Source organism: Mirounga leonina, unplaced genomic scaffold, assembly GCF_011800145.1.
Source record: "Mirounga leonina isolate KUSES-001 unplaced genomic scaffold, KU_Mleo_1.0 Mir_488, whole genome shotgun sequence".
Taxonomy (NCBI): domain Eukaryota; kingdom Metazoa; phylum Chordata; class Mammalia; order Carnivora; family Phocidae; genus Mirounga; species Mirounga leonina.
In genome coordinates, this window is record NW_023270777.1 from 2,537,135 (window position 1) to 2,561,523 (window position 24,389).

The window sequence follows — 24,389 nt, forward strand, 5'->3', positions numbered from 1 at the left end:
TACATTTCCCGTGAGCGCGCACAGCCCCCGCCCAGTGTTTGATCTCGGTAGACGGTGGCCGGAAAGGGACAATGGTTTCCATGTCAGCGGACCAACGCGCTCGCGAGGGGGAAGATGCAGTGAGTGAGTGAGTGCGTGCGTGCTGAGTGAGGGGCGATGAAGCAACCGGAGACGCAGGTGGCCGACGGTGCAAGAGCCGCGCCGCGCCGGGGCCTCGTGGGGGGGCCAGACTTTGAGTTTTTCCGGCGTCGCTATTTCACGCCGGCCGAGGTGGCCCAACACAACGCGCCGGAAGACCTGTGGGTGTCCTACCTGGGCTCCGTGTACGACCTGACGCCGTTGGCTCGCAAGTACAAGGGTAAGGGCCGCGCCCCGGGCCAGGGTCAGGGTGTGCGTCGCGGGGCAGGTGCCTGGCTCTTGCGCGGCTGGCGCTGACGGCGGCTGCTCCTTCCCAGGAGACCTGCTGCTAAAACCCATCGTGGAGGTTGCCGGCCAGGACATCAGCCACTGGTTCGATCCGAAGACCGGAGACGTGAGTTCTGCCGGAACCCGGGGTGGGGGTGGGGGTGGGATGGGACCGCGGGACCGCGGGACCGCGGGACCGCGGGGTGGGGAGGAAGGGCGGGAGCTGGCCGGAGTCGGAGGTCGTGACTGCCCCGAGGCCCCTCTCCCGATCCCTGCGTTAAAGATCCGCAAGCACGTCGATCCGCTGACCGGTACCCTGAGATACCGCACCCCCCGGGGCCGCTTTCTGCACGTCCCGCCTCAGCTGCCGCGTTCGGACTGGGCCAATGATTTCGGGAAGCCCTGGTGGCAGGGGGTGCGTTATGAGGTGGGGCGGCTGTCTGCCAGGACCCGCAACATCCGCATCATTAACACGCTCACGTCGCAGGAGCACGCGCTGGAGGTGAGAACTGGTGCCTGCAGGCAGGTCCGAGGGAACTGGGAATCCCAGCAACTCTCCCAGGAGATCTTCAGGCCGCTGGCTCTCCATAGCCAGTGGGAGCAGTATTTTCCCCCTCTTTAGGGGTAGCCGAGGAGAGCAGACCACCTAGGTCTGCGGGGTTGGGAATGGAGGAGTGGCCGGATCACAGGGTACAAGAGAGACCCTCATAAGCCCCGGGTCAGCAGTTCGTGCACCCCAGTGATGGTGGTCCTCGGAAGCACTCCCATGCTGTGTTTTGGGTAGTAGTTGCAACCGGACTCTCTTATTAATGTTCTCTGTGGAAGGGATGAAGGGAGGGGGGGCAGTGACTCTGACCCTTTAGGGCCATCCGCCGCATGCTGGAGCTCCAGCTTCGTTTGGGGGACTGGGAAGTGCCTAAAAATATTATCTGCCGAGGGAGGCACTCTGAGCCCAGCACGATCATCTGCGCTCCGGGCCTTGGCTTGGGGCGCGGGTCTGTGTGTGTGTGTGTCCCATCCAGAATCCTGGGGGGTGGGGCGCTTTCATGTTCTGCAGGTGGGGGCCCAGGAATCAATGTGGGAAATCCTGCACCGCTGTCTCCCCTTTAATGCACATGCTGCCAGCTATACATGGAAATATGAGGGGAAGGAACTGAACATGGATTATACCCTGGAAGAGAATGGGATCCGGGATGAGGATGAAGAATTTGACTATCTCAACATGGACGGTACACTCCACACCCCTGCAATACTGCTCTACTTCAACGATGACCTCACAGAGCTATAGGGATGGAGACGAAGGCTTGTGTGGACTCAAGATGTATTTTGAGTTTGGCTGTATCTGTGTCCTGTAGGTGGGGGAGGGGGCGGAGGGCTGGACATAGACCTCCACTCCGATCTGGGAACTGGCCTGTGGTTCCCGCGTCCTTCTGAAGTGTACAGGTCCTATTTCCCAGTCCCGCTGTGATTTGTTCAAAGTTAGGGAGAATGCTAGAAGCACGTTCAGTAATTCTCAGGAGTGACAGGAGAAGATAAAGTATCTTGGGTTAGGGAGACAGCCAGAGCTCAGGCAGAACTTTTTGACAGTCGGAGAAGAAATCCTACACAGGGATGAGGGATGGGAGAACTTGTATGGCAGTGATGGGAACGGGGACGGCTGTGAGAGGATGGGATTTCCACAGACAGGAGCAGGAAGTATCTATTGCTGGCCATACAAAGCTGGCTGATCTGCCTTCTGAAGAGTACTTGATAGTTAGAACCCCAAAGGGAAGAAAGGAAGTGAAGGGTTAGTCGGTAGTTCAGGCTAGACCTTATGCTATGTGCTTCGTACACCCTTTTTAATACAGCTACTCTCTAAGGTGGGTGCTGTCACCACGATTTTACACAGAAGTCTTTTTGAAGCTAAGAAAGATTTTTTTCCCTATTTGGCTTTCGTAAGCGATCGATGACCCCAGGCAGCATCCCATCCAGCAAGTAGAGGGGAGCTCCCTAAGCTCGCCAAGATTTAGTAGCAGGAAGGCACACTAGTTAGTGGCCAGGATGCAAACTCAAGTCTAAATCCAAAGTTCGTGTTCTTTCAGGGTAGAGAGAGGATCTCACTGTCCTAGGCTCGTCCCAAAGACAGCCGCCATGGGGGGTGGTGGCCAGATTTGTCTCCTTTAACCCCGGCAGGGGAGGGGAATGAGGAGGACAGGCAGCACCCCCACCCGCGGAGTCTCCTACCCGCAGCACCTCCTGCCAGAAACGCCCCCCTCTCCTCGCACTCCCGTCACTCCCCAAGGAGACCCTAGCTCCTAAATGCCTCTGGGATGCATCCTCTTCCTCACTGCTTGTCCAGACCGCTGTGCAGACATCCTCACGAGCCCCCCACTTCCGCGTCCGCTCCGAGTGAGCGCTGAGAACCAAACCCAGCATCTGACTTTCCTTCCTTCGGAGTCTTCAGTGGCTTCTGGGTGCTTTGGGAATAAGGTCCTGTCCATCTGAAGACGCTGCACGAACCGGCCGGTGCCCCCCTTGCGTGCCTCACCTCTGTTCCCTGTGTCCCAGCCGCTGGGGCTGTCTCCGTGACCCAGAGCCCTAACACACCGTTCCCTCTGCCTCCACACTCTTCCTCCCGTCCCCCACCTAGCTGACCCTAAATGTTTCTTCCTCAGGAGCTTTTCTGATTTCTGGGTGTAGAAAGCAAGATTTTCCATTAGATCGTCTCTTAGCATCACACTTATTCCAGTGTTGGTTTTAAGATTATGGATGTGAGACGGCCATCTGGGTCACCGCCGGGTTCCCAGTGTTGGGCGCACAGTTGCTGCTCAATAAATGTTGATGGGATGACCTCCAATGTTGAGTGAACTCATCTGTCCATCGTAACTAGTGTGGATGGGACGCTGTGACCTGGGAGGCAAGGCGAGACCAAGAAGTAGGACGTCTGGCGGCTGTGGCAGCTTCTCTGTCCTGGTTCCCCTCAGAACGAGACCAAACCCTAGAGGCCTTCCTCTGCCCAGATTTGGGGGGAAATCCACCTGCCATTCCCCCATATGGCCATCAGGTGGCGGTCGTCGCCCACAGAGTCGGGGGCAGGGGGGAGGGGGGACAAGGGAGGGAAAACCCGCCCAAGTTCTAAAGAGGTTACAATCAAAGGGGGCTCCCTGGAATGTACAGGTGGGAGGACGGATCTGAAAAAGGAAACACCACATGGCTACTGTTTTTTTAGCATTTGGCTACATTCTGGTCTGTATTTTGTCCACCAGGAGTAAAGTTTGAGGAATAAAACCCATGGGATGGTGCAGGTAGGGGCTCTGATTACAGGTGTGGGTGTGTTCAGGGCCAAGTGCAGAGCTGCGGACGGAATAAAGAGCACGCATTTCAAAGAGAATACAGTACATTCCCTTAGTAACACTTACCGACGTGTGTGTGCGCGTGTGTAAAGCTTTTCCCGAGGCACTACCTTGTTGTTCTCTACAAATCCAAGGCTGGCTGTTTGCATGAGGAGTATGTAAATAATGCCTCGGCCAAAAATCTAGAAAGTACATAGCACATGAGCGTGGGGTCCAAGTCCTCTTGCGGTGACCTCTTCGTTTTGGAGCGGGGTGGGGTGACAGTTGGAATACTGAACGCTGCCCATCCTCAGGAAACCATAGCGACTTCAAAGGACTCAACTGGCCGATTGGCCTCGAGCCGCCGTCCCTGTGAGCACAGATCACTGAGGAGAGCAAAGGCCCGTATGTCCTCGCAGGGGCCGCCTTCTCAATGGGATAAAACACACACGCATGAAAAGGTAAATGAAGACAGTACCCGATGAAGGACCAAATTATGGTCTAGAAAACGTTTCCACCCTCAGGGCAAGTCGCAGGTGGATTCTTCACCTGGATCTCCAGAAGTGCTGAGGTGGTTTCTAAATCGTGTGTCTGTGTGTTTGCACGTGTGCGCAAGCTCAGATACGTATTATTTTGGAGAAAGGTGCTGTCATTTCCATGAGTCTCAAAATGGCCCAATCCTCTGCCCCGACATAGTACACACGCACAAACGGGTCATTTCAAGTGACGTATGAAAGGTGCTAATATAATGTAGTCCCGGGACTCTGAGCACCCGTCTCAGTGCTCTACCTCGACTCTTACACCTGTGTTCCCGTGGCAGCAATTCCTAAAGCTTTAACCCTGGGGGCCAAGTTTAGGACTAGTCTGAAACCTTTTAGTACTGCCCCCGATTCCGATCTGGATGCACGCTGGAGCAGAGGGAGGGGATCTCTCATTTAGTCTTGACCCCAACGCCCAGACACTGGCGGCAGGTTAAGGTTGACGGGCCCAGCCCCGCACAGCCGAGTTTGGGTAAACCCCATGGACATTGTTGCTATTGGGACGGCCTCCACCATCTGACTCAGTCATCTCTGCGCCTGCAACAGCCCCCGAATGCCCGGCGTGGAGTGGCAATAAAGACACACCTGTATTCATCATCCAGGAATGAACGGTCCACGTAAGCCCTGCTCTTTGAGATGTTGGAACTCGGGCCATACGACGCAGAACACGCGACGGTCTTGCCGCTTGCCCACCCTGGCCCTTTGAAGAGAGCTGCAGAGAGGTGGAGAGTCACATCTGTGCTGGTGAGTCCTGCCGGCCCTCCTCTGGAGCAGTGAGCAAGATGAAATGTCCCCCTGCCCTTAGCGGACAGCCCCTCCGGGCAGACCTTCCTCCACCCCAGCGGGTCACTGAGAACGGATCCCGTGCAAAGAACAGAAGGCTCAGTGCTCGGACCTAACTACCAAGAGTTCGTTTTTCTCAAGTAAGAGTCTGTGGTGCCATCATTCCACGGGGCAGCTCTGGGCCTCACGTTTGTCGCTGGTCTTGCTTCTCTACTTCTGGCCCGCGCCGTGGGCAGGAAGGGGGGAAGGGGGGAGGCGGGAAGGGCGGGGCCTAGATCCAAGCACTCATTTTGCTAGCGGTCCTTCGAAGACTTCTGAGCACATCTCACTGGTGGGACGTGGGTGGCACAGGACCCTTGGCTGCGAGGGATGTGGGATGACGTCCACAACAAGAGCAGGGACGGCTGCTGCGGAGGGACCGTCCGGACACCGGGTCGGGACCAGGTCGGGACCTGCGAGGTCTTCCGCGACTCACGCGCACGGGCTGCTCGTCCATTCGTTAACCACACAAAGGTATCAGGCGCTTTGTGCGCGGACCTGTTTCGGGTCCTGGGGATGCAGAAGTGAGGGTCAGGCACTGGGACCCGACACGCAGAGACAGGGTCGCTGCAGATGGGACCGAAAGCTGTATGCTGTAGATGCGCGCGCGCACCTGCTGTAAAACAGACACACAACCTCGGGAGAGAGTGACGGTCGGCGGCTCCGGGCCGGTCTGTGGTGCCTGGAGATCTGCGTGCACCTGCATTCATCACTTACTCATTCACCCGCCTCACAACAAACCGAAGTACCGAGGACCCGGAGGCAGAGACAGATGAACGAACTTGCCAAAGGTCACACAACTGCACGGTGAGTAGCCGCGCCCCCCGCTGTGGGACACAGGACGCACACAGGACGCGGGTCCAGCTGCCCGTGGGACCTGCCTGTCGCTGCACATCAAAGCCAGCCTTCAAACAGCCCCCATCTTTATTTTGCTAACAGACCTGGGATGTGGGCAGCGTTCCGTGGGGACCCCGCCCGGTGTACTGTCCCCAGCTGCAGGATCCACTTGCAAGTGGCTCAGTGGCGCCGCTGGCAGGTGCTGTTGGCCGTGGACACCCCTTGTGTGGCCCCCCCACGGGGCAGCGTGGCCTTCCCCCAACCCCCACCGTGGCAGCCGGACACGGAGAGCAGGTAGCTCCAGACAAGTAGAAGGAAGCCGGCCTCCAATCCAGGGGGAGGGAGCGAGGCCTCCGGCTCAGAGGGAAGGGGCCAAAGTTACAAAACGCGGGCTGGACGGCAGATCTTACTTCTGAACCCCCCCCAGGCTCCCTTCTGGCAGGGCCTTGTCCCATGCTGTCCCCTGCGCCGAACGCCCCACCCCTCACTGCTGGCTTGGTCAGCTCCTTCCCCTTAGAGGCTCTGCTTAGTGTCACCTCCTCGGCGGAGTCTTCCCTGACCCCTCCAACCGTGTCAAACATTCCTTCCCTCCCTCTCAATGCAATGCAAGTATTTAGTGTTAATTCAGTTTTTTTTTTTTTTAAGATTTTATTTATTTATTTGAGACAGAGAGAATGAGAGAGACAGAGAGCACATGAGAGGGGGGAGGGTCAGAGGGAGAAGCAGGCTCCCTGCCGAGCAGGGAGCCCGATGCGAGACTCGGTCCAGGGACTCCAGGACCATGACCTGAGCCGAAGGCAGTCGCTTAACCAACTGAGCCACCCAGGCGCCCTAGTGTTAATTCAGTTTAATGTCCACCTTCCTCCCTTCTTAGACTCAAAGCTCTAGGAGGGCAGACAGCTGGCCCGTATTTGCCACTGAGCACCCAGCACCTCCCCCTCTCGGTGCTCAGCCCAGGGCAGTCACTCAAGATTCATAAAAGGAACAGAGGTGAAAGGCTAAGTACGAGGCGCCTCAGGAACATCCAACCCCAGCCTGGGGAGATCAGTGAAGGCTTTCGGGACAGGCATCACCTCCAGCTGAGGCCCGAAGGGACCAGGGAGTCGAGGGATAAGCAGGAGAGGACAGAAGGCTTCCTGCAAAGAATAAACAGCAGAGAGTTTAGGGGTAAGAGTGGCGAGCTGGGGAGCAGAGGGCAAAGCTAAGAGACAGCGGCTGGGGAGGGTGGGCGATGAGGGGTGTGGAGGCCAGACCAGGTCAACTGAGGCTTTGTAAACCTGGCTTTTGTTTGTTCATTTGTTGAGATATAACTCACACACTATAAAAGTCACCCTTTCAAAGTGTACAGTTCAGGGTTAAGGGTTTTCTAGGGAGAATGGCCCAATCAGATTTGCACGGTAAAGAGGTGACCTGCCTACAATGTCAAGAGAACGGACTGGAGGGGAGAAAAGTGGGGACAGATCCAGGAGAGGGATGGAGGCAGTGGGGACTAAGTTCGGGGCTGCGGAGGTCAAAGCAGATGGCCAGAAGTGAAGGTAGAATCACCTGGCTCCATAATTTCCTGGAGGCAGGTCTGGGGCAGAGGGAGGAGACCAGGACGATAGTCCATTGTCTGGCCCCGGGGGACCGAGAGATGAAGAGTCGGCCGACGGAGAAGGGGACTCTGACGGGGGAAGAAGGTGATGTGTTGTGAGTTGGCCGTGAAGTCACTTTGGGGCACCCAAATCACAGGCGGTCCGTGGCACGGGGTCCCGGCAGAGCGCTCAGGGCCGGCGTGTGAGGTGTGAGGATTGCCATCTGCGGGGATGAGCCCCTGCTCGAGGATGGAGAAGAGCCGGAGCGCAGAGAGTGACCGAAGACAATGGTGGAAGCCGAAGAGAGTATCAGAGAGGAGGGGGTGGTAAACGCTGTGAGGCGGTCTATCGAGGTCAAGACCAGGACTCGGCTGTCCTCGGACAGAGCCAACAGCGAAACGGTCGTACGTCAGAGAAGGCGGGCTGTCGTTGGATGAGGCATGACCGGATGGTCGCAGAAGGAATCCAGCTGCAGAGGCTTTGGGACCACGCGCAGAATACTTTCCTTTCTTCAGACCCCGTTTCTTTAGCTGTCAGCTATGAGTAACAGAAGTAAGCGTTCCCAAAGGACAACAAGCATAAACCAGGACACGGTCACTCTACACGGAAGCTCCCTTCCAGCGTTGTTGGGAAGACTGAATGAGCTAGAGTATGGGAGAACGCCCAGCAGCGCCCAAGGCCTTTTGAACAGGCACCCCCAAATTTTCGTTTTCTTCTCCTTTCCATGTGCCAGCCAGAATTTCGTCACGCATGCTTCTTGAGGGACTTCCTGGGATTTGGCGTTACTCAGCATCCAGGTGACATCTGTCACGGTTAGAGACCTGGTAGGCCGTATCTGGGACTAACATTTGGTTTCCAACCCAACAAAAGTGTTTGTGCCTCCACTGGGAGAACTGGGCCCAACAGAACCTGGCTCGTTTCCTCTATTCTCGGGTTGGGCTTGTGTATAGGAAGCAGGAGAGAGCCTGGAAATGGGGCCAACTGTTGGGAGCAGAAGCTACAGGCAGCCCTTAGTTCCTTCAGGGCAAGTGCTGTTCGTACCTCAGGCCGCAAATCCTCTCACCTTCAGCTGCGTTAAGTGAATCTCTCTACAGTGAGAAACGGTCCACAGTATATGGGATTGTTTAGGGTAAGAGCTACCAACTGTCTGGCATCTTACAGCCCGCGCCCTCTGCAAGTTAGCTCTCCTGATGCTCCCGACGGTCCTGTGAGGGAGGCCCTGACCTCCCTGTGTCACACACGGAGGGCTGGGCCTGAGGGAGAAGTCACTCGCCCAAGGTCACTTTGTAAGTGGAAGAGCTGGGTTTGCAGGTGCGACCCGACCCCCAAGCTCAAAGTCTAACGGAGGGAGTGGGTGACTTCATTACTTGGCTCTCGACTACATATTAGGAGTTACGCAGTTTGGAATATAGAATCTTTTGGGGGAAAAAAAGTTGATTTTAGTTTACTAATCATATCTAATTTAGTCTAAAATTAGAGTGACTTTTGGAGTGCCTGGATGGCTCAGAGCATTGAGCGTCTGACTCTTGATTTCAGCTCAGGTCATGATCTCATGGGTTGTGGGATCGAGCCCCGTGTCGGGTTCCATGCTCTGCAGGGAGTCAGTCTGCTTGAGGATTCTTTCTCTCTCTCCTCCTGCCCCTCTCCCTGCTCGCACACGTGCGCACACGCTCTCTCTCTCTAAAGTAGATAAATATATCTTAAATAAATAAAAACAAAATGACTCTCGTTGTCCAGAGAGCTCGATGGCGAAAAGGCCCAAGAGCAGGCCAAGGGGCAGGAGGGAGCCAGCTTGGGGTTGGCACTGACCACGACAAAGCTATAATCTGAGAGACAGGTATCAGCCAGGAAAGGTGTCAGGGCAATTCTGCTCAGACAACTGGGCTTGACGTTAGAGGGCATTTCTAGCTAGCCAGCCAATGGAGAAGGAGTAAGACATTGTTAAAAGGCAATGTCAAACGGGAGGAAAGAGTTGCTTTTGGCCATTTCGTACAGGACCCTACAGTTTCCATGACCATGGTCAATCGGCGCGGGTCTAAAAGAAACAGTGAAGAGAAAGACCACTGTTTTGGGGCTTAGAGCTTCCTCCTCAACGAAGAGCAAGGGAACGGATTTCGCTAAAAGCCAGCAATAGAAGTGTAAGCAGATGTGAGATCACAGAAGCCGAGCAAGGACTATTTCAAGAAGGGGGTGGCAAGTGAAGAACTCAGAAATAGCCTCTGTATCGGCAGCCCGGGGGCTGTTGGCCGCCTGCAGGTCGTTCTTCCAGGAGGCGCGGCTGTGGGTGGGCACAGGGAGGTAGGGTGGCAGCTGGGGGGCGGCGGGGGTCCAGAGGACTTCTTTTAAAGACAAGGAGCTGTGGTTGAGAAGGAGCAAGTAGAAGGGGAGGTAAGGGAGCGCTGCGGGGTCTCCGGGAACCATTAGTCCCTGAGGAGGCGGCAGGGGTGGGGGGCAGAGCCCCGGGCCCGCAGGGACCAGCTTCAGACGGGACCAAGAGGAGGGAGGAGAGAAATCCACAAGCTCAGTATCTGAGTGTCTCAGTGCTATGGCTTCCAGGGAGCTCTCATCTGATGATCTGGCTCCTGGAAGGGGAGGATAAGGTTTCCTCCTGGAGTAGGAAGGTGGAGGAGGTCTGAGGAATGCGAGGAAGGTTTGGAAAAGTCACCACGGGGAACTGAAAGGCGGCGGCGGGCTAGGGAAAAGGATTTCTGAGCAGGGACGCTGGTCGGCAGGGGCATAGAGGGGTCCTTGGGCAGCGCTGTGCGTGCTGGGTATAAAGAGGCAGCAGAAGCGGCCACGGTTGGAGGTGGGTGGGAGGAGGTCAAGGACAGAACACCAAGACACCTGGCAAGACATGGCTGCAATGACAGAGATGGGCTCTAAGCTGGATGGGGATGATGGATGGTGAAGGCACTAGAGCGTCTTTCAGGCCCAAGAAAAGCAGAGAGATGAGAGCTGGAGGGACAGAAAGTTATAGGCAAAGCAGGGGGCTTGAAACTAGAATTTCAGAAGAGGTGAGTGCAGAGGTGGGACAGGTGTGGAATGGAGAGAAAGGTCTTTGGTTAGGGAGTCGAGGGCAGGACTGAGTCAGGTGCCCGTCTTCAGTGAATGAGGGGGCAGGACCAGGGCGAGCACACATGGCCAGGAAGAGAGGCGCTGGGGGCCCAGCCAGGCTGCAGAAGCTTAGAGCGGGGTTTGTCACCTGGGATGGGGGACCTGGAGTCAACCCTGGAGATGAGGAAATAGATTCCTTTGGGGCGCCTGGGTGGCCCAGGCCGTTAAGCGTCTGCCTTCGGCTCAGGTCGCGATCCCAGGGTCCTGGGATCGAGCCCCACATCGGGCTCCCTGCTCGGCGGGAAGCCCGCTTCTCCCTCTCCCTCTGCTTGCCCGCCCCCTGCTCATGCTCTCGCTCCCTTTCTCTCTAATAAATAAATAAAATCTTAAAAAAAAAAAATAGATTCCTTTACGTATGTGGTCTCCAGACTTGTTTGCCACATTACTGTAAACTATTTTTTGGAGACTACCGAACTTTGTGACCAAGTATTTGATGGCACCTCCTATTCTTTCTTCCCGTATGTCTTTTAAAGTTTTTTTAAGCTTAGTCTTATTTTTCATTGTAGAACATGGGCTCTTCATAGAAAATTCCAGGTAGGCAAGCATAAAGATGCAAAACAAAATCACTCTTACTCTATCACTCAGCAGAAACCACTCTTAGCATCTTAACCACTTCCTCCTAGTATTTTCCCACATGGTTGCGATTAGACTACATACATGATTTTATATTGTTTTATGCAATTCACAGCAGATCGTAAGTTGTTAAAGGAAACCATGAGAGAACCAAGAACGGTGGTTGTCTCTAGGAGAGGCACAGACTGGAAAGACACCGGAAAGTTCTGGGGTGCTGGAAATACTTTAGATCTTTACCTGAATGGTGTTCACACAGGAGTATACATTTGCACAAACTCAAAATGTACACCTGAAAAAACCCCAACCAAGCGAACAAAAAACAAAACGAAATCAGATCATGAGCATTTGCTCACGCCCTTTGGTCAATGGGGAGAAAGGTTAACAATCAGTGAATCTAGGAGAGTGTGTAGGTATCAACAAGTCAGGAAAGGACAGGTGTTGGCGAGGGTCTGGAGAAAGGGGAGCCCTCCTACGCTACGGGTGGGAACGCAAGCTGGGGCGGCCACTCTGGAAAACAGCGTGGAGGTGCCTCAGAAAGCTAAAAATAGAGCTACCTTTTGACCCAGCAATTGCTCTACTAGGTATTTACCCAGAGGATGCAAAAATACGAATTCAAAGGGATACATGCATACTAATGTTTAAAGCAGCATTATCTACAACAGCCAAATTATAGAAGCACAGCAGGTGTCCATTGACAGATGAACAGATAAAGAAGACGTGTGTATATATACACACTGGAATATTACTTAGCCATAAAAAGTGAAATCTTGCCATTGACAACGACACGGATGGAACGAGAGGGTATTTTGCTAAGTGAAATAAGTCAACCAGGGAAAGACACATTCCTCATGATCTCACGCATATGTGGAATTTAAGAAACAGAACAGAGGATCATAGGGGAAGAGAGGAAAAAACAAAACAGGACAAAATCAGAGAGGAGACAAACCGTAAGAGACTCTTAATCACAGGAAACACGCTGAGGGTGGCTGGAGGGGGGGGGGGGGGGGCTGGGGTAACTGGGTGCCGGGTATTAAGGAGGTCACGTGATGGAATGAGCACTGGGTGTTACATGCAACTGATGAATCACTGACCTCTACCTCTGAAACTAATAATACACTATATGTTAATTGAATTTAAATTTTAAAAATGGTAAAAAAACAACAACAACAAATGAGCAAAGGGGAAAAAGAGAGAGCAAGGCAAACCAAGAAACAGACTCTTCACTGTAGAGAACACACTGATGGTCAGCAGAGGGGAGGTGGGGGGGGATGGGTGACGTCGGTGATGGGGATTCAGGAGGGCACTTGTGATGAGCACCGGGTGACGTATGGAAGTGTTGAGTCACCATACTGTACCCCTGAAACTAATATAACCCTGTACGTTAACTACACTGGAATTTAAATTAAAAAAAAAAAGAGTATACAGGTGTCCACAGCGCTCCTTCAACTTTTCTGTAGGTTCATAATTTCTCAAAATTGAGAAGTTAGAGGTGGGAAGGGACCTAATCTCAAAAAAAAAAAAAAAAAAAGCAAGGAAACAACAACAAAATTCAGGAGACTGGGTAGGTAGAGGTGGGAGGGGAATGTGGAATAAGGAAGATCAGACAAGGCTTTAAAAAATATTACTATTGTTACATTTATTAAACCAGATGATGGAGTCACATGTTCATGGTAATATTCTTTGTGGCTGATGTATGTTACATCTATTCTTGTGAGCCTGTGGAATAGTTCTCAATAATAGATAAAAAATTTTAAATTAAAAACCTCCATAAATAACATTTTAATGGTTTCTCATAATCTTTAATTGCTATCTGACTTTCTCACCAAAACTACCTTCAAGGGTGACCAACTGCTGGGGCGCCTGGCTGGCTCGGTCAGTGGAGCATGGGACTCTTGATCTTGGGGTTGTGGGTTCAAGTCCATGTTGGGTGTAGAGCTTACTTTAAAAAAAATTAATGTCTGGGGCATGTAGGTGGCTCAGTCTGTTGAGCGTCTTGACTTTTTTTTTTAAAGATTTTTTTTTTATTATTATTTATTTGACAGAGATAGAGAGGGAGAGCACAAGCAGGTGGAGTGGCAGGCAGAGGCAGAGGGAGAAGCAGGCTCCCTGCTGAGGAAGGAGCCCGATGCGGGGCTCGATCCCAGAATCCTGGGATCATGACCTGAGCCGAAGGCAGCCGCTTAACCGACTGAGCCACCCAGGCGCCCCGGGCGTCTTAACTTTTGGTTTCAGTACAGGTCACAATCCCAGGGTCGTGGGATCGAGTCCAGTGTCAGGGCTCTGCACTCAGCGGGGACTGGACTCTGCTTGAGACTCTCTCCCTCTTCCTCTGCCCCTGCCCAATGCTCACGCGCGTGCACGCACGCTCTCTCTAAAAATAAATAAAATCTTTAAAAAAAAAATCAAAATATTAAAAAAAAAAAAAGGTGACCAACTGCCAAAGACAATACTTTTCCCAGTTCGCACTTTCTAAAAAAAAGGTGGGATATAATTTATATCCCATAAAATTCATGATTTCAAAGTGTTCAGGTCAAGAGCTTTTATTTTTTAAATATTTTATTTATTTATTTGACAGAGAGAGAGACAGCGAGAGAAGGAACACAAGCAGGGGGACTGGGAGAGGGAGAAGTGGGCCTCCCGTGGAGCAGGGAGCCCGACGCAGGGCTCGATCCCAGGACCTGGGATCATGACCTGAGCCGAAGGCAGACGCTTAACTGACTGAGCCACCCAGGTGCCCCTTGAGCTTTTAGTATAAAGTTCACAAGACTGTACAACTAACCCCACTACCTCATTCCAGAACATTTTCATCACTGCAAAAATAATCTACCCACTAGCAGTCATTCCCCATGCTCTTCTCCCCTCAAGTTGGGGCAAACACTACTGTTTTCTGCCTCTGTGAATTAATCTATTCCGGACACTTTGTAGAAGTGGAATATGATATGTGGCCTTTTCTATCTAGTTTCTTGCATTTAGCGTGATGTAGTCAAGGTTCTTCCCTGCTGCAGTGTTTATTGCTGCTTCATTTCCCTTTATGGCTGAATAACATTCCGCTGTGTGGATATACTGTATTTTGTTTCTCTATTCATCGGTTGATGGGCATCTGGGCTGTTCTGCTTTGGGGTTGTCATGAATAATGCTCCGTGAAGATTCACGTGCACGTTTTTGTGGGGACACACTTGTCAAGTCTCCCGGGTGTATACCTAAGACTGAAATCGCTGGGTCGTATGGTAACTCTGTGTGTCTCGATTCGAGGAGCGGTCAGTTGGCGCTCTTCTTGCTTCCAGAAGCTGTCTCCTCGCTCCACCACAGTAACACTATTGGGCGCGCCTACCACTCTAGCAATCTCTGTTTTCCCTTTGGCTTCTCTTCGCCCCCACCCATTCTTCAAAGTTCCTCCAAGGTTCTGGCCTCTACTCTTCACTTGATGAGCTAACAGTTCTTACCCTTTCAAGCGCTACCAACATCTACTAGAACTTTCTATCATGACCTTACCACCCTAGCCAGATGGGGTCGACACACTATTGCTAAGTACTTTCTTAAACGACACAGATTGCCCTTCTTCCTCCTATCTGCTGTAAATTTTAGTGATCTCTGGGGGCCTACTTCAGATGCAACTACACATGAAAGGTCTTCAACGATCCCCCTCTCCGAACCAAGGTCTCTCTTCTCTGAATTCTCTGATTTTATAGCTCACAGCAATGATCATTACCCCATATTGTTAGTTAACGGTTCTGGTGTGTTTCTGTCTGAACTCAAATGGCTCTCCTCCCTCCACCCAACTAATCCCTTGGTCACTAAAACATTCCCAGCCTGCTTTAAAAGATGCACAGCAAAGAAATGTTTTCCTTCCCAGTGGTACCTACTACGGTTTCTCATATATTCTTCTAGAAATACTTTATGGATATTTACATATTTTTTTCTCTCATCAACAGTACCATATTATATAATTGCTCTTCTATACCCTTATTCCCTTCATACTTTCATTCCTTTTTAAACTAGAACCTCACTATTGTTTTCAAAAGTTTACATCACATCCACTGATTATACCTTGCTTATGTATTTTTCTCCTCAAAGAGTCAGAGATTAGTGAAGAATGATTTCTCTTTTTTTTTTTTAAAGATTTTTTTTTTATTTATTTATCTGAGAGAGAGAATGGGAGACAGAGAGCATAAGACGGGGAGGATCAGAGGGAGAAGCAGACTCCCTGCTGACAGGGAGTCCGATGCAGGACTCGATCTCGGGACTCCAGGATTATGACCTGAGCCGAAGGCAGTCGCCCAACCAACTGAGCCACCCAGGCGCCCAAGAATGATTTCTTTAGAGAAATTATATTACTTTTTGACACATTTGGCTTCATTTGCTAATGTGATCATGAGGCTACTTAAATTTCTTTTTTTTTTTTTTTAAGATTTTTTAATTTATTTATGAAGGAGGGGGAGCAGAAGGAGAGATATGAGCAGATTCCTCACTGAGCGCAGAGCCTGACACAGGGCTCAACCTCACAGCCCTGCGATCAAGACCTGAGCAGAAACTAAGCGTCAGCTGCTCAACTGATTGAGCCACTCAGGTGCCTATTTACACATACAATAAATATTTTCTCATTGTAAAAATTCAGAATTATAAATAGAGCAGCTAAATACCCCCGACTATTCTTTCCCAAAAGTAACCACTATTACCAGTTTGATACGTATTATGTCCAGAATTTTTAAAGGCATTTATATATACATATATATATACACACATACATATGTGTGTGTGTATCTGTAGAAACATACAGCCTTGTTTTTAGTTTCTTTGAACATAAACTAAATGATATAACGTATACATTGTTTTGCAGCTTGCTTTTTGCCATTTGGTAATATAGTAAAGCATCTTACCGCGTGGATGTAACTCATTTCTTTCTTTTTTTTTTTTTAAGATATTTTAATTTACTTGACAGAGAAAGACACAGCGAGAGAGGGAACACAAGCAGGGGGAGTGGGAGAGGGAGAAGCAGGCTTCCCGCTGAGCAGGGAGCCAGATGTGGGGCTCGATCCCAGGACCCTGTGATCATGACCTCAGCCGAAGACAGACACTTAACGACTGAACCACCTAAGCACCCCATAACTCATTTCTTAATTGCTGGATAGTTGATTTAGCAATTCCTTACTATTAGGGGTTTGGGTGTTCCCAATTTTTTGCTATTACAAATAATGCTGTAATGAGTACCTTTGCACCCGTCACCTTCTGCACACACAAGTGTGATGACTGTCAGGGTGGATGGTAAGGAGTGGAATTGTGTGTCAGAAAATATGTATTTTTAGGGGCGCCTGGATGGCTCAGTCAGTGAAGTATCTGCCTTCAGCTCAGATCATGATCCCAGGGTCCTGGGATTGAGCCCCACATCCCCCGCGCGGGGGTCTGCTTCTCCCTCTGCCCCTCCCCCTCCTCATGCTCTCTAATAAATAAATAACATCTTAAAAAACGAGAAAACATGTATGTTTAAAGGTTACTAGAGGGTCGCCTGGCTGGCTCAGTAGGCAGTCGGGGTGGTGAGTTCAAGCCCTACATTGGGCTGGCATGTTACTTTAAAAAAAAAAAAGTTTAGAAGTGTACTAGATACAATTAAGTTGACTACTGCCAGTTCTACAATATAATTGTTAGAGATAGTAAGTTATATATGTGGCCACCAATTTCACATATTAGTTCCTTTAAAACCTGAGAACATCGCATTGACTTACAGGTCATCTCATATATAGTAGAAAGAACACCAGACTAGAGATTGGAAGATAGAGGCTCAAGTCCTGGTTCTGTCCCTAACAACCAACTTGATCTTAGGCAACCCTTTCAACTTGTGGGCCCCAGTTTCTGTGCCTACAAAATTAGATGAAATGAGGTTTCCTAAAATATGGTCTCAACACCACTGATTGCATGTAAGATGTTTTTATTTTTATTGTAGTAATTACTTGCATTTTAAAATAAATTAGGAATGGGGCGCCTGGGTGGCTCAGTCAGTTAAGCGTCCGACTCTTGATTTTGGCTCAGGTCATGATCTCAGGGTCGTTGAGACTGAACCCCACGTTGGGCTCCATGCTCAGCAGGGAGTCTGCTTCTCTCTCTCTCCCTCTGCCTCTGCCCCTCCCCCTGCTTGCACTCTCTCTAAATAAATAAATATTTAAAAAATAAAATAAATTAGGAAGTTAATTACCTCATCAAATCAAGGACTTATAGATATTGTTTCTCAATAATATGAAATTTACTTTTTAAAGGACATTTGTCTGGGGCTCCTGGCCAGCTCGGTCGGTGGAGCATGCAATTCTTGACCTCAGGGTTGTGAGTTTTAGCCCCACGTTGAGTGTAAAGATTACTAAAAAATAATAATAAACTTTAAAAACAAAAATTTGAAGGACATTTGTTTAACTTAAAGTGAACTGACCTAAAGAAAAATAGCAAACATACAAGAGTACAGGGTGGTATGCAAATATGGCAAATCATGAATGTGATCTATGAAGAACTGAAGTTTCTTTGTGAAATCAAGAAGAGGTTAGATGAAAGCTGTAGATCCCAGACTTTTGGATTTTGATAACCAGCAAAATGTAAACAAACAAACAAAAAACACAAAAAGTCAGTGATCAACATGGAGTTGCTGACTTTTTCTTGTCTTAAGTACATTAAGAACAACAAAACCCAAACCTATATACCTATCTCCATTATTTAGTAAAAAGATACTTAAAATGTTGTATAATTATAAAAGTGCATGTTGAAAAATTTTCAAATTGTACAGCAGTATAAAAAGTCTTTCTCTTCCTTCATAAGATCTATTATGGACTGCCTTCCATACAGATCCACCTCATTTTTAGAAAGGACCTTTTTAACAAATATATTATTAATATATAAGCATACATATACGTGTAACATATATTTGTTATATATAAATATAGTATGTTCTATGGTTTACGCCACATAAAAATCTATAGAAGAAATATGTAATTTCAAAACAAAGGACACCTTCCCAGGGAAGGACGAGTAGCAAGCTTACTTAGCCATTTGGAAACCACTGGTCTAGACACCCTTCTCTCTAAAATTCCATGAGTAAGTTTAGAATATCCGAGGCATTCACATGACTTTCATTATCACTCATCTATCTATTTCAAAAGACAACTAGGGACCTCTTTGATATTTCCTTGAGTAGAAAATCACAGAGTGCAGAGTGATTTTTCAGTCCTCTGACCTGCCTGTGACACGAGGACACATCTGTGCCCTACTGATCGCTGTCACTAGTCCCTATATCAGAGTTTTAACCTGGGGTCCACAGATTTCCCGGTGTTCCCAACACTGTGAAAACATACGTGGTATTTTGCATATACCAGACGATCCCTGAACAACACGAGGGCTAGAGGTGCTGACCCTTTGCACAGTGGAAAAACTTTTGACGCCCCATACCATAACTACTGACAGCCCAGAGGCCCCACCAACACCATAAACAGTTGGTTGCCCATAATTTGCATGTTATTCATACTATATACTGTATTCTTACAATAAAGCTGTGAGAAAATACATTAGTAAGAAAATCATAAGGAAAATGCGTTTACAGTTCTGTATTTATCGCTACTCTAAGTTTATGTCATCTGTTTATGAGATGAATCATCTGTCAGTACCTCCGTCTACGCTGTGATAGGATGCGACGCGCTCTAGACCTTATACACGGGGGATGTGCATTACTAACACCAGACATCAAAAATGAAAAGATAGCACATGGTCTCTTAGGTGTTTTTGTGCATAAGTTTGAACGTTAAAAAAAACAGGTTTGGGTGATAGTTTAAGTTGGCAAATGATAAAATCGTATCTGCGTGTATTTTATGCGTTTGTGAAATACCTAACATTTTTGTAATTTTTTTTCTATGTTTCTAGGCTATGCAGCGCATCTGCAAGTTTTCTCAAATTATCGCACATCTCCAAAATATCTTCCAATATATTTATTGAAAAAAATCCACATGTAAGTGGACCCGCGCAGTTCAAACCCGGGTGTCTTGTTCAAGGGTCAACTGTATACTGTTTTCCTGGGGGAAGGGCTTATAACTTTCCACGTACCAGAAAAGATTAGAGGCTCTTGCTTTGGGTAAGTTTCTTGCTTATGCATTAAAGAAATAATCTTGTGGCTTAGGAGTCCCTCACAATTTTCTTCTAGTTCTTTCTTGGCGGGAGGGTGGCGTCTAATTTCTGGTTTGCATTTGACAGGCTGCCTGCCTAAGTTCCTTGTTCTCACTTTAATGGTTTTCTCAGTAAAAACAAAAACCATTCTCCCCTAGCCGTGAGTCATACGGCACTTTAATTTGTATTTGATTTTTAGTTTTTGAAGTATGGAGGATGGAAAAAGTCAGGGAGTCGTGTCCACTCTGACACTGGCAAGTGGGGAGACAAGCGCCTAGAGACGGGGAGACATGCAGGCCCAGATAAAAGGCATAAGGACGGACCTACAGACAGGCTGGGGAGGGGGGAAAGGAGAATGAGTGACAGGGAGGCCGGCAAGAGCACCAGGAGAGACACGGGCGGGCAAACGGGTGGCGGGCAAGAGAGAAGGCAGGCCGACCGAGGAAGGAAGAGAACAAGGAGAGAGAGGAGACAAAGTGATAGATAACAGTGTCTGAGGCCACACGGGGCTCTGTGACTGATAAAGCGCCATCACATACATTACCCCGCAGGCAGACAGGGAGAATCCAGCAGACAGATGGGGTGATGGAGGGATGCAGGCCAATCAGACAGAAGAGGGGGAAGGTGGCCAATCAGAGGGACGCTAGAATGCAGCCCAAGACAGACAGTTGAGGGGAAAGACAGAACCGAGAAAAGAGAAGTGAGAGAGGGAGGGCGGGAAAGGGGAGAGAGGCCCAGAGGCCGAGGCTGACACCGTGCGGGTCAGGAACGCGGGTGAGGAAAGAGCGGTGCATTCTGTGCAAAACTTTCCTTGTCGTCCTCCTGGAGAGATGCGGACAGAGGCCATGTCTTTGCTCCCCGCAAGCCTGAGCCTCATCATCTTCGAGGTGGCAGGGCAGAGGCGCCGGCGGGAAGGAGGAAAAGGGAGCAAAGTTGTAGGAGGAAGTAGTTTTTCAGACCGGGAGGAAGACTCCCTCATTGGACAGGCCCAGGGATCGAGAGTAGAGGCCCGTGAATGCTGCACACGGACGCGTGCACACGGACGTGTCGGGAAGGCAGGGCAGGCCCGCACGTACTCTACGTGCACACGAGCTGGGCCCACGGGCTACCTAACTTAGAACGTGGTACTTTTCAGTTCGACGGGGCCCCCACGTCCTGTCTCAGTTGATCCACATGATCCATGGCTGGGCGATGAGGGGACCAGCAGAGCTGGGCTGTGTCCAGGGAGCACCCCACGCAGAGGAGAGCCTGGCAGGGGTGAGCACGCCTCCGGTACCGGCCGCAAGAACAAGTAGCCAGTCCGTCAGAAAGACAGGTGCCCTAGAGTAGAAGCAAAAAGAAAAGGAGCAAGAACTGGCAGGCCCAGTGAAGTGCCAAGGCGGAGTGGCTGAGTGACAGAGAAAGAAGCATCCAGCAAGACTGGGAGAGGAGGAGGAAGGAGGGCAGCAAACGGCAAGGGACTTAGATCCGGGGAGACCCTCGTCTGGAACGAGAGCTGAGAAGTGCAAAGTGGCGGCTGCCTCAGGGACAGGGGCAGGGGGCCGGCGGAGAGGGGCAGGGGGCCAGCGGAGAGGGACAGGGGTACAGCGGAGAGGGGCAGGGGACTGGTGGAGAGGAGAGGGACAGGGGGCCGGCGGAGAGGGGCAGGGGGCCAGCGGAGAAGGGCAGGGGGCCAGCGGAGAGGGGCAGGGGGCTGGTGGAGAGGAACAGGGGGACGGTGGAGAGGGGCAGGGGGCTGGTGGAGCGGGGCAGGGGGATGGTGGAGAGGGGCAGGGGGTCGGCCGAGAGGGGCAGGGGGGAGGTCCACGCGGCACGGGACACCACTAGCGCCCCACACGTTTTGCATCGCGTGTGTGCTACCGATTGGGACGCGGAGGGACGTGCAAAGAAGGTGAAAGAAGAAGAGCGGCGGAGACGTGGACGGCGAGAGGCAGCCAGGCAGCGGCCGGCAAGCAAAGGCGAGAAGAGCAGGGGAGGCTGGGAAGATGGCAGCAAGGCCGGGGCAGGCCAACCACCCAAGGAGCCAGGAACACAAGCAGCAGCGGGGCCCCCCTCGAGCGGAGGCCAGCAGGGAGACAAGGCAGGGCGGGCGGCGCAGCAGGAAGGCCGGAGACTTCGGGGCGAGGGCGTCGCTGACAGCTCTGGGGTAGAGAGGCCGCCGCCGCGGATGGGGAGCAGGTTTCAGGAAGCCAAGGGAGCAAAAGCGGACGTGCAGCCGGAGGAGAACGAGGCAAGCACTGGACGGGGAGCCCGCGGCAGCGAAGCGGGCAGGGCGGACAGGCAAGCAGACGGACGCACGGGGAGGCGAGGGAAAAATCTCGAACTCATTAGGCATACATAAGGGGAGGAACACGGAGAAGAGCAACATAAGAGGCAAACCCAGATAGGGAAGCATGGCAGGGCCTGGAAGGTAGACAAACCAAGAGACGAAGGCTTAAAAAAGTGACAGAGACAGGCAGGCGGGGAGACAGATGGCTGGAGAGAGAGTGGTGGGCAAACAGCCAGAGAAGCAGACAGACAGCCAGAGAAAGAGGCTGCCAGCCAGTCAGGGAGGGGCAGACAGGCAGGCAGGCAGACACCATAACAGGAGCGAGCAGGTAGAGAGGCAGGCGGGAGCCAGGATCCAAGACGGCAAAGCGAGAGAGGTCGGTGGGAGAGGAAAGAGGAGAGGAGAGGTGGGCGGACAGAGGGGGACCCGGACAAGAGGAAGAAGGAAGCAAACGAGCAGATCCACATGCAAAGCACACTCGAAGGAATGACGAATGTGGGGACAGGGGTGCGCACCTGCAGCAACTGGCACATGGTGGCGGGCGGGCAGGGGTGCTCGGCGCACGGGGAGGGGGCACACCGAGGCAGGCAGGCCGAGGCGCACACGATGTGCAGGGCTGGCCCACATCCATGTGGGGACACTCCGCCCCGACACACGCCGAGGGGCCGGGGAGAGGAGGGAGCCAGGCACACAGGAGGAAGAGACAGACACATGGAGGCCGAGCCCGGAAGACAGAAGTAAACAGAAACAAGACAGAGGTGGGAAGTCACTTAGAGGTGACAGAGGCTGAGAGCCGCGGGGATGGGAGTCAGTGTCGGCGAGGAAATAAGATCACACACACAGAGAAGCCCCGGTACAGAAAGAGGGGGATACCCAGATGGCCTCGCACAAAGAGACTGAGCGAGGGAACAGAACACAATCGAACAGAAGAGGGACAAGAGGTAGACTCGGCGCAGGACCGACGCAGGAGCCCAGCCGAGAGACTCCCGAAGGCCAGGTCAAGAAAAAGATGGACATCCTCACTCGGTCAAGTGCATCAGTGTGTGTATATGGGGGATGGTGCATCAATAGAGAATATTCCAGCCTCCTAAGCAAACATTGGCACAGTATTCCCCGTCGTCTGAGGTGCTCCTGAGCACTGCTGGGCCAGGGGGCGGGGGGGGGGGGGTTGCTGGCAGGTCTGCTCAACAGGTAGAGAAATAACCCCGGAGAGAAAGGGTCCCCCCTGGCAAAGGAGGGGAAGCAAGGAAGAGGCCAAGGGAGATCAAAAGAATGGGAGGAAGCGGGAGTTAGTTAGGAAAGGTGACAGGGACTGAAAAGGGTAGAAATGAGCTTTTTGCCCTCCTTCCTTTGCCGGCACCACTCAAGAGGCAAGTTTTAGAGGACTCCTCTGATGCATCTCTGGATGAGAAAGCTCCTTTAGGACTCCTTTCCAACCTTCCATCTGATTCCCGGCACCACTTCTGGGATAAACACTGGGGTACGGTGGGACATCATGGGCCAAGGAAGTGGAATGAAAATTCCAGGGGGAACCCCTACCTCTGTCTTTTTCTCGGTCCCAGAGACTTTTCTGTTTCATCGTACCTCGGTTTCTTCTACTTTACCAGTGTCCGAGATCATGGAGAAAGGGAAATATACTGCAACGGGAGAAGAGAGAAAACAATTTCACAATTTTTCAGACTTGACTCTTTCCCCTTTATTCTAAAAATCTGTACTCCTGACCCCTAAATTAATTTCCCAAGTCAGATGAATTTTATAGTCTGAGCCACTGGGGGAGGGGAGGACGAGGTAAAGCAGAAGAGAGTGCAGATAAAATTTACAACAATTATAAATCACCGAAAAGGCTGGGCAAAGGGGAGAATCAAACATGGACTCCTTTGGAAAAAAAAAAAAAAAAAAAACTCAATCATCGTATCTATTCATATCTCTCCCCCAAAAGTCACTAGAATTTCTGTCACTTTTTTAAAAGAAAGGGGAGAAAAATCCAGCCCCGCTCCTCACTTGAAGGATACGTACACAATTAAATGCGTTTTGACTTCAGCGAGGTATGTAGAAACAGAGTTATATATAAACATATATTTCATCTTTTCCTTTTCAATGCCTGAAGGGGAAAAAAAAAAAAAAAAAAACCTTCACATCAAACCACTCCCTTCTGAAGTATTCAGAAAAAAAAAAAAAAAGCTTTTCTTTAAGAGAAGGGAGGTGGGGAGGAAGAGACTAGTAAAGAAAAGAAAAATATTTAAATCTAGTTGGACTAGTATCTAACTAGTTAACCTTTAACAATTTATGCTGATGTCAGACTGAGCATGAGTACTGATTAATGCCCCCCCCCAAATATTTTTTTATAGGGGGGGGGAGTTAGAAAGAGCAGCCATTTTTGTTTTATGCAGAAATCCTTCATGCCCCCCCCAACGCGCACACACACTCACACACACACTCACACACACACAGTACACAAGGAAAATATCTCTATTAATCTGTGCACTAATCAGTTATGAAAAAAGGGAGAAATTTGTGGGTTTCTGGGTAGAGGCTTGGAGATGGGGGTGTAACAGGGAGGAGAGTGGGGGGGTGAAAACTGAAATATTAAGCCAGCCATTTTGTTTTAAAAGGGGATTTTTCCCCCCTCTCCCTTTCTTCATGGAGGGGGTGGCGGTGCTGGGGGGGGGGTTGTTTTAAAAATAATTTCAAGGCGGCCATCTTAGTGCCTCAGCTCTGAGAAATATTTCTGAGCGCCCCCCTCAGAATTTAAATATATTTAAAGCAACGGAGAGGGGGGCAGAGAGAAGTCGAAAACTTTTATATATATATATAT

General features: G+C 50.7%; 1 protein-coding gene and 1 long non-coding RNA gene across 3 annotated transcripts; one reads left to right on the forward strand and one right to left on the reverse strand.

Moving 5' to 3' along the window:
* Window positions 1-102: 102 nt before the first annotated feature.
* Window positions 103-3,351, forward strand: LOC118000039 (cytochrome b5 domain-containing protein 1). Its single transcript, XM_034989538.1, has 4 exons — window positions 103-358; window positions 456-532; window positions 689-907; window positions 1,463-3,351. Exons 1-4 carry the CDS (start codon window positions 157-159, stop codon window positions 1,691-1,693), a joined length of 729 nt encoding a protein of 242 aa, XP_034845429.1. The 5' UTR covers window positions 103-156; the 3' UTR covers window positions 1,694-3,351.
* Window positions 3,352-3,500: 149 nt separating this feature from the next.
* Window positions 3,501-23,676, reverse strand: LOC118000043. 2 transcript variants are annotated; one of them, XR_004676364.1, is made up of 3 exons: window positions 23,591-23,676; window positions 23,114-23,211; window positions 3,501-5,587 (listed from the first exon to the last, which is right to left on the reverse strand). It is a non-coding gene; the product is annotated as an uncharacterized LOC118000043 (long non-coding RNA). The 2 variants fall into 2 exon arrangements; XR_004676363.1 differs by lacking the exon at window positions 3,501-5,587 and adding an exon at window positions 6,677-8,025.
* Window positions 23,677-24,389: the final 713 nt, after the last annotated feature.

Excerpts from the sequence above, each read along its gene's own strand:
- LOC118000039 (XM_034989538.1), top strand. The coding sequence starts at position 157 with ATGAAGCAACCGGAGACGCAGGTGGCCGACGGTGCAAGAGCCGCGCCG. Across the intron at positions 533-688 it reads TCGATCCGAAGACCGGAGAC|ATCCGCAAGCACGTCGATCC; the intron begins GTGAGTTCTGCC and ends CCTGCGTTAAAG. Across the intron at positions 908-1,462 it reads CGCAGGAGCACGCGCTGGAG|GTGGGGGCCCAGGAATCAAT; the intron begins GTGAGAACTGGT and ends CATGTTCTGCAG.